Genomic DNA, 10063 nt, shown 5'->3' on the forward strand with positions numbered 1-10063 from the left:
TCACGGGAAATGCAGAGCCTACCTGGGGCCACACACTTGTCTCAGTCATTGGCATTTATACACCTAACACTGAAATAAGTTTCAGCCCCCCACATTCTGGCATATACATAGATGTATTTTAATTCATCCCCTCCCCCAATCCATTTGAAACTTTGGCCTCACCTGATTTCTGAAAAATGTAATCAGGGACAGTCATCAGTATAATCTCTTCTTTGCAAATGACCTTTTACCCAGCTTAATTAATAGCTTACCTTTTGGCAAGTGGTAACACATAGCAAATAAATCTGGTTTACTATTGTGTCTCTTGTGGGGAAAACTCAATAACCCTTTGTGTAGCTGTCAGCAGTCCTTGCTTAGGGTGTGTTCCATAACCTGGATCCTCCCATATTCATCTCACTTCCTGTCAGGCCACTAGCTCCTCATAACAAACCATGTCAGAGGAGATGTATTATTTGCCTTTGCTTCTAGTCAACAAAATAATTTAGATTATCTCTAGTGTATTTTTTTCCCTTAGGTACTTTTCCTTTCTATTGTTATGGCTAACCCAAAATAACACAAATTTCTAAATATTCTCAAAATAACTTTTTCCTTCGTGCTGTTACTACATCACTAAACTAACCCTGGTCCATGGGCACTGAGGCAACTGCATTTCTCTTCACTCTTAAAACTCTTAAAACTTTGTTTTTCAGCACAAACCAAATTTATCAGATATACTGGAAGTGGCTTTATTTGATATAAATGAAAGTTTCAGATCATCCAAGTTTTTTTTTATTACTTTGATGGTCTGAACCATTTAAATCCAGTTTACTTGGTCTAAAGCAGTGGTTCTCAACCTTCCTAATGCCGTGACCCTTTAATACAGTTCCTCATGTTGTGGTGACCTCCAATTTCATTGTTACAAATTGAACATCATTAAAACATAGTGATTAATCACAAAAACAATATGTAAGTATATATGTGTTTTCTGGTGGTCTTAGGCGACCCCTGTGAAAGGGTCGTTTGACCCCCAAAGGGGTCGCGACCCGCAGGTTGAGAACCGCTGGTCTAAAGGGAAATGGCCTCTAGAAGCAGTGTGTATAATATTCCAGACCCCCTAGTGTCTATTTTTCTTATTTTCAAAAAAAGCACTTTGGAACTTGGCTATTTCCTGTTCCCTCTGAACATGCTGTTTCTTTTTGTGGCGATGGCCTTCACTTCCTGCCACTGTAGCAGGGAAGTGCTTTCTTGGGGACCTGCCTTCCCAAAGGGGCCCCTTCATCCCTTCCTGTGGATGGCCCCCACACAGATCATGACACTTCCTGAGCATCCCTTCCTAACATCCCTTGTGGGTGTGCTCGCTCACTATATCACGCAGCCTTTCCCTTTCAGTGGTTGGGTGAGCAGCCAGTAACCAACTGAGCCACTTTTCCAACTAGGTCACAGATATGTGGCCAGATAGGAAAGAGTCATCCTGAGCAAAATACAGGTCTACACCTGGTCTTGTTCCAATGGAAATGCCATTGAACCAGAGACTCTGACTGGACTGCTTTTGTTTACCTTCTACCCCATGTCTCTTCTTTTTCTGCACTCACATGTGTAGAAAAACGTTCATTCTGATGAACTTGCCCAAGTGAATGAGCTACCATTCCTTAAGTGGTCAACAAGAGAACACAGACTTTGAATCTGGCCATCTCTAGCATGAATTGCCATTATTTCTCCTAATGCTCCAGCCGCTCCAGTTTCTCCTGGCCCTTCAGATCCAGTTGCCGTTGTTCCCTCTGGCTCTTCAGTTCCAGCTGCTGGCCCTTCCTCAGGTATTGGTGCACTGGCTGTTGCTCACTTCCCGGCCTTCCAACTCAGGCATACTGGGGGAAATTGACCACTGCCGCTGGACCTGGATCTGGCACTTCTTCTGATCATTCTCAGAAATTACCTCCACAAGGGGCTTAGACTTCCAGCTTGGGGTCTTCTCTTTGGCTTTGGGTCCTTTACTCTGCAAATCTAATTCTGCCATCTTAGCTTCTTTAATGAGTTCTAATTTTTGTGTGTTCTTAATTTAATTAATTTGGAGCATTTGTGAATTGCTTGGTAGTATACCAGCCACTGACATTTTCTTTTCTCTTTGGCAGTCTTACTAATTCATTGTATGTATTCTAATTGTCTTAAGCTCGTGGGCCATAAAAAACACACAAAGGAAATATTAGGCCAGCCCTCTGTGATCATGGAATAATGGAACGAGACGGATTTTAGAGAGCATCTAGTTCAACTGCCTTATTTTATATTTAGGAAATCCAGGTCACATAGCTTCTTGGTGGCAAAGCCAGAAGACATATAACTTTGATCTCCTGATTTCACACCCAGTGTTTTGACTCTTTCGGGGGCGGGGGGGGCCAGGGAGCACATTCTGCGGATACCACTGTGGAGACTTCAAGCTTTCAAATGAAGAGTAAAGTGCCCAGTTACTTAAGTGTTCCTTGTCAAGGAGCACCAGAGTCACAGAGCCACTGGGACTCAGGGAATTGCCTGATCATCATTACCTGTCTTAGTTTTGTTTTTTAATAAATGACTGAAACAAATCCAGTATGCTAAAGAACATGCCCTAGAGAAGAGGTTCTCAAGTTCTAGTATAATACTGAAGAATATGGGATGTGGTTTTTTAAAAGTATATTTTTATTGATTTCAGAGAGGAAGGGAGAGGGAGAGAGAGATAGATACATCAATGATGAGAGAATCATTGATCGGCTGCCTCCTGCATGCCTCCTACTGGGGACCGAGCCTGAAACCGGGCTTGTGCCCAGATCGGGAATTGAGCCATAACCTCCTGGTTCATAGGTCGATGCTCAACCACTGAACCACACTGGCCTGGCGAACCTGGGATGTTTATAACAAAAGTAGAAACGCTCAGACCTTCCTTGCCTAGACCTGCAACCAGAATCCTATAAGGTGGGGCCTCATATGTGTGATTTCCAAGTTTTCCAGGTGGTTCTGGTGTGCTTTCTGAGTAAGAACAACTGCTGTGGAGTCTAGCAGTGTTTCTTAAAAGAAGTGTATTTCTGTGCCCTCTTCCCAGACCTATTATCCTAGAATTTCTGGGTATTGGGGTCATCTTTAAGCTCCCTAGTGATTGTTATATCCATTAAAATATAGAAGAATGCTGATCTAGAAGTCTTTGAATCATTCAACAAAAGGCCCAGAGCAATGGCTTTCATTACTCTTGTTCATTTCCCTTGGCAAGAAATATATTTTGCATCATGATTCAGCAAACCCACAGAACTAAAAGTTTCACAAGTCAATACTTATCCTACCAAGTTCAGTGAGCTCTGATACTTTCAACTCTAATCCATCCTATTTCATTATTTAAAGTAGGTCATCCAAACTCATTAAATTGCTTTTAATCCCCTAACCCACTGTAGTTTAAAAAACTGAGGGTCAAGGTATTAATTCTAACTCACAGATTTAATACTTTTCCCTCAAATTGCTCTACTTTTCCCAATTACTCCTGTTGAGCCATTAATACCTGCTTGCCCCATGAGGAAAATCCACTTTTGTCACAGTCATACAATACTTCCACTGTGTAAAAAGTGGACTGCCCTTGTTCCCTGGACATGGGACATCTTGCCAACTCCATGCTGCTGCTGCTAATGGCTGTATTAATCACAGTGCAAGTAATAGAAAACTCAGCCACACTAAAAGAAAAAAAAATTAAGTAATTATTTTGCTCAGGGAACCAGCAATCCAAGGGTAGCTTAGTTAGGTGCTGATTTATTCCAGACTTAGTCACCTGGATCCCCACAAGTCTCTTCCTGGGATGGCTCCAGATGTGGCTGATTAAATTCTCTCTTCGTGTGGGCAGCCGGCCCCAGCCACACACTGCCAATCTGAGCTCAGAAGAGGGACTCCTGCATACTGAGCACAAATCTCAGTTGGACTGATTAGACCACATGCTCTTCTCCTGAACCAACCACTGGGGTCAGGATAGGATACTGGAGCTGGAGGTGGGGTAGAATCTCAGGCAAACCACATGGCTGAGGATGAGAGAAGGGTGATTGCCTAAAGGGAATTGGAGATACTTCTCCCAGAAGCAAGATGAATGGACGCTGGGCAGCAAATGCAGATGTCATCTGTAGGCCGTGCATGTCCATGGTTTCCTCTTTGCCTCCCGTTTCCTTGGTTGTGATGAGCCTTTTCTTGATGTGTTTCACACCTGTGGAAACCAGTAGAGTGTCCTGAAGTTCCTGGTTTAAATCTCATGTACAGTAGCCACTGTCAAAATCTAGCACAGACAGCACTCAAGGGAAATGACAGTTTAAGTCATTAGAAATAATTGATTAAAATTCACTACCGGAATTTCACTGGTTTTTAAATGAAGAGAAGGAAGGAGTATAGTCACAGGTGACCCAAACTAGACAATAACTGTCAGAATTCGAAGGTGTAGTGGACCAGCCTGTATAATCTTCCCTTGTGTCCTTTAAATAGACTATGGGAGTAATCTGAGCACAATCAGTACCTAAAAATACCTAGTAACCACTAACACATTAAAAGTTAATAAAAGTTAAGTACAAAACTTAAATCCCGCAAATCTCAGCTGATCCTATTGGTTACCTTTGACAATTGCTGTATGTACCATTTAATGCTTTCTCTTTCTCAAGCCTTTTGTCATGAAGCAGAACAGAAATGCTTTCTAATAGGGGATCAGAAAGTGAACAATAGTTATTTAGTTAAAAATAATGTTGTTCTGTTAAAATGGAGATTTTTTTTTTTTTTTTTTTTTACAATCCAGCATGGACAAAGAACAGTGAAATAATTACCTTAATGATTCCAGGTTCTTGTCTACTTTGAAAGAATTTAATGTAAATAAGAATTTCATACATAAGAGAACGAATCTTATTTTTCCCTCGATAATAGTATCAGGTTCTCTACTTTGTAACAAATTGTTTCGAAGTTTTCAAACATACGTGCTTTATACACGGTATGGTGATCCTGGGCCGTGCATTCTGCCTTGGCAGCTAGCCTGCTTAGCATTTAGATGTTCTCTGTACTCACGTATGCTTAGAAAATCCACATCCAAAACATTTTTGGTTTTTTATTCTATGAAATGGATACAAAATAAGCAAAGAGCACCCTAAGGTTTGTATTTTTCTCCTAACTGGGTTTGTGATTTTGCATAATTAAATTCTCCCTCTTAAATTTATCCTCTAACAATATGCCCATTCATTTCTAATTTTCTAATTTCTGTCTTTTGAAAGCTATAGCATTTTAATTGCTTATGGAAACTAATCAGTCTCCTATCCTTGACAGTGATTAAGAACTGATTTGTTTTTAATGAAGTTTTTCATGTATATTAATTTTTTTATCTATAGTGTGGCTTGATCTAAGAACCCAGTCTACCGTTGAGAATCTTAGTAAAAGAATTCCAGGAAATAACTTTCTCAAGGTAAGAGATCTCTTCAAAAGTATACTATAAGAATGCTCATTTAAAAATGAGAGATTTCACCAGAAGGACTATTTGTGCCTTACATCTGACTGCACCATAGTTATTTGACACAATTTATAGAGTATTGCTCTGCAGATAAATGAGGACAAATCAAGTCATTTCTGTCTTCCTTGCCCTGTGATTGATGATATTCCAAGATGATTGGTTGGCTGGAGGGGATTATAAAGTACCCCTGTGGTTTAAGCCATATTACCCAGGGGGTGCTTCCTGTCATTGAACCCTGCCTTTCAAATCCATCCCTCTTGTTTTCTACTATCCATCAAAGAAAGTTCTGGGTGCTTTTGAGTGTTTAGGCATCTGGATTCAGAGAGAGAAAGTAGAAGACCATTTTAATGACCTCTTTTTTTATTGATTTTAGAAAGAGAGAAATTGATTTTAAGGGAGGGAGGAGAGAGAGAGAGAGAGAGAGACATCTATTGGTTGCCTCCTGCATGCGCCTGACTGGCGCCTGGGATCAAATCTGCAACACAGGTACTTGCCCTTGACCAGGAATGGAGACAGGTGCTCTAACCACTTGCAGGGAGGGAAAAAGGGAGAGAGAGAGAGAAACATCTATGTGAGAAAGAAACATTGATGGCCTCCTGTACATGCCCCAACCGGTAATCAAACCCGGCACCTTTTGGTGTGCTGGACAAAGCTCCAACCAACTGAACCACACTGACCGGGGCCATTTTATTGACCTTTTTTTTAAGCTAAATATTTTTAATTGATTTTTAGAGAGACAGGAAGGGAGAGAAATAGAGCAATAGAAACATCGATAGGCTGCCTCCTGTACACCCCTTATTGGGGATTAAGCCCCAAACCCAGGCATGTGCCCTGGCAGGGAATCAAACTGGTGACCTCTTGGTTCATGGGTCATATCTGAATCACTGAGCCACACCAGCTGGGCTATTGACCCGTTTATTGAATACTTCCACTCTCTTCATATGAATATGGCTAATAAAAAATTGCCTAGTTTCCAGTCCTTATGTTGATCTCTCTTCGGGTAAATGAAGGGAGAGAGAATTTTTGAAACAGGCAATTTGTTAGCAAGGTCAAGATCAAATTCCCCTAGTATTCAAAAGGAAGTTCTGTTTTTTATTTATACCCTTTATATTTTTCCTTATGACAACTTCTGTGGTTCTTGGTTTTGAAACTGATGTTCGAATCCTATTAATTACAGGATGCATGGAACAGACTGACAGCTCTCAGGGGGTGGGGGGGGGCTGGATTAAAGAAGATGAAGGGATTAGAGAAAGAACATGCATAGCCCATAGACACAGATCACAGTGTTGTAATGGCCAGAGGGAAAGGCGGGTGAGGGAAAGATGGGTGGAGGTGGGCAAAGAGAGGGGAAATGGGGATATCTGTAATAGTGTCAACAATAAAAATAAAAGTTTTTAAAAATTCTATTAATTACAGCAGTTTAACAAACCATTCTCTGTCCCCTCCCACCCAAATAACTTCTGGCTACTCCTGAATATACCCTTACCATTTTCTATTTTGTTCTCTTTCTCACCCTGTCCAATCTTCACTCTTATATCCAGCTACATTTTGCTCCTAGGGATGCATGTTTTTCTCTCTAATGCTATTTTAGGCAATTTTTACACTTTCTACCTATGTAATGAAAATGAGATAATGCATAGTACCTGCACACCCCTTATTGGTTTTAGTTTTGTGAGAGAATAATCCCATAAATTATTTCTTTTCATAATGTTTGATCATTTATCTATTTTTTTCTAAGGAAGCTAGAAGCCCTAAGTTAAGATTCTTAACTTACAGGTTGCATTAAAGTATTAAATCCTTTGATTTGAATTTCCTTACCAAACATACCCATAGGAGATAAGAAGGAAAAAATATCACTTTTTGTAGTTGAGTGATGAATGAGGAGACTTGGATGGGGAGGGAAAAGAGAGTTGGCATTATTTTGATGTGTGTATTTTCTTAACCACTAATAAAAAATTTGGTATTTAATATGCAAACAAAAATAAGAGTTGGACATGATCCATTCTCAAGATTAAGCCACATGTGTTTTATTATTACACTTTAACCTTTATTGGAGTCACCCTCCCTTTAATTTATTTGCTAATCTAGGCAACTACTTCCTTACATAGAGCAGCTCTGTTTTGCTTTAATCTGTGTGTCTTTGAGCTCTACTTTATTCTCCACTAATTTTATACTCTATTATTTGAATATGAATGTGTGTAAACATATATTTATAATATACAAATATACACATAAACATAATATGAAGTCCTGTGTTTTAGAACAGATTTTTCTGGTTTTGGTCATTGGTTTATAATTTGATATACAGCACCCTATGATATACAGTACCCTATGATTACTGATAGGTTAAAGATCACTTTCAAGGAATATAAAATAAAAAGCAGAGCTTTGGACTAGGTTAATACTAAGTCATCACAAAAGTCTAGATTACAGGGTGTCATATTATTTCATTTTCTCTTTACCTTGCTACGTGGATGCTCTTTGAACTGCAAACGTATCACTCTGATCTTTGTTCATGAGTATGCTGTCCTGTGCCATAACACCATGCATGGAGTTGCCAATTTAGGGCAACTGAATATTTTGTGATTTGTAAGGATTTTGGGTTTGGTGTTTTGTTTTATTTTATTTTAAACTGTTATGAATTTAATTTGCAATTCTTTTTAGTCCAAGACAGGCCTTCCACTTAGCACTTACTTCAGTGCTGTGAAAGTTCGTTGGCTTCTCGACAATGTGAAAGAAGTTCAAAGGGCTGTTGAAGAAGATAGAGCTCTTTTTGGGACTATTGATTCATGGCTCATTTGGGTATGTTTAAATAGATGCATGTATGGAAAAAATTTTAAAGATCTTTTTTTTAAAACTGCCTTGCCTACTATCTGTTTTCTACTAAGAGTTCAAACTTTTCTGTTGCCAGCATTATTCAGAAAAGTCACTGAAGAAATAGCAGAACATTTCAGCCTTCATTCAAGAGGCATTTTTGCCTACTTCATCTCCCCACCCCTCTTGCGTTATATCAGTAAAAATGTAGGATGATTACCCAAACATCTCATCTCTTATCTTTAGAATAAGTAATTTAGGTAATTAGTAATCAGTAATTTAGGTAGCCTTTTTCTCTTGTCTATCATAAAGTTTTCCACTAGGCACTTCTTAGAAGAAATAATTATTTAACATAATAAAACACCTAGGCTACTTTTATCATTTGCTTTCAACATTACACAGCTGTCTGTCTTTTATTTAAGTAAGTGGTAATATGAAAAATCATAGTGGAAATTTCTGATATATAATCTTTTTGCCTAAGCTGAACATGGATAAATAGAAGCTAACATTTCAAACATTTTCCAGGTATATCTTTAAAGTACATGATCTCTCTCTCTCGTTCTCTCTCATTTTTATTATTATAAGTATTTTCAAATATACCATAAACTAGAAGGAATAGTATAACAAACCTCTACAACAGTGAGCCAGCTATGGCCAGTCTTGTTTCAACTACATTCACATATTCTTTCCCCCACAGGTAATTGTAAAATAATTGTAAAGCAAATCCCAGACATACAATTTTATTTGTAAATACTTGAGTATTCCCTAGCCAGTTTGCTCAGTGTATAGAACATTGGCCTGGGGACTGAAGGGTCCTGGGTTCGATTCCAGTCAAGGGCACATACCTTGGTTGCAAGCTCCTCCCCAGTCCAGGCCCTGGTCAGGGCTTCTGCAGGAGGCAACCCATCAATGTGATTCTCTCACATCAATGTTTCTCTCTGTCTTTCCCCTCTCTCTTCCACTCTCCCTAAAAATCAATGGAAAAATATCCCTGGGTGAGGATTAACACAAAAAAAAATAAATAAAAATTCAGTATTTTTTTTAATCCTCTTGAAGATATTTTTCCTCCATTGACTTTAGACAGACTGGGAGGGAGGGGGAGAGACAGAGAGAGAGAAAAACATCCCCCACATGCCCCCCAGTTGGGGCCAGGGATCAAACCTGCAACCATTTACGTTCCCTTGGCTAGAATTGAAACACGGACCCTTGAGTCCAAGGGCTGATGCTCCAAGTACTGAGCCAACCAGCTAGGGCCACTTCAGTATTTTTCAATGTTCAGGCAACTTCAAGGGAATATTGTCCTTACTAGCCAGATCCTCACAGCTGGTCTTGAAAACCACTACACTGTTTGAAAGGTCACTTTACACACACACACACACACACACACACACACACACACGCACACACACCCTGTGTTAGCAGGATAAGCTTTGTGCTCATGGCCAGCAGTTTTCACATGTGTCAGTCACAGTTGAAATAGTTCTGACAGTTTGACAGTGGCCTGGAAGCAGAGTAAGGCACAATTTGGGAACTGGGAACTGCAGGGCACTTAAGGAAGCATATCCCCCACCGTGATGTCTTTCTCCACCTTTATTCTTTTCTTTCTCTTTTTATTTATTTATTTATTTGGGGGGGGGGGGTTAATCCTCACAGGACAATTTTCCATTACTTTTTCTTTTTTGGATTGGGTATTTTATTTTATTTTTATTTTTTAAATATAATTCATTGATTTTTCACAGAGAGGAAGGGAGAGAGAGAGATAGAGAGTCAGAAACATCAATGAGAGAGAAA

General features: G+C 39.5%; 1 protein-coding gene across 8 annotated transcripts in view; it reads left to right on the plus strand.

The window, feature by feature from the left end:
• GK (glycerol kinase) overlaps positions 1 to 10063 on the plus strand; it is a 71487-nt gene that overhangs the window by 26173 nt on the left and 35251 nt on the right. For 5 of the 8 annotated variants that reach the window (XM_015560629.1, XM_015560781.1, XM_006752617.2 and 2 more), the window contains exons 5-7: positions 1710 to 1793; positions 5340 to 5413; positions 8123 to 8260. In XM_015560629.1, the coding sequence (XP_015416115.1) occupies positions 1710 to 1793; positions 5340 to 5413; positions 8123 to 8260 (296 nt within the window). The remainder of the gene's footprint in view (positions 1 to 1709; positions 1794 to 5339; positions 5414 to 8122; positions 8261 to 10063) is intronic. The other 3 variants (XM_015560748.1, XM_006752618.2, XM_006752620.2) reach the window with 1 other exon arrangement.

Source organism: Myotis davidii, unplaced genomic scaffold (genome assembly GCF_000327345.1).
Source record: "Myotis davidii unplaced genomic scaffold, ASM32734v1 scaffold790, whole genome shotgun sequence".
NCBI classification, from domain to species: Eukaryota; Metazoa; Chordata; class Mammalia; order Chiroptera; family Vespertilionidae; genus Myotis; species Myotis davidii.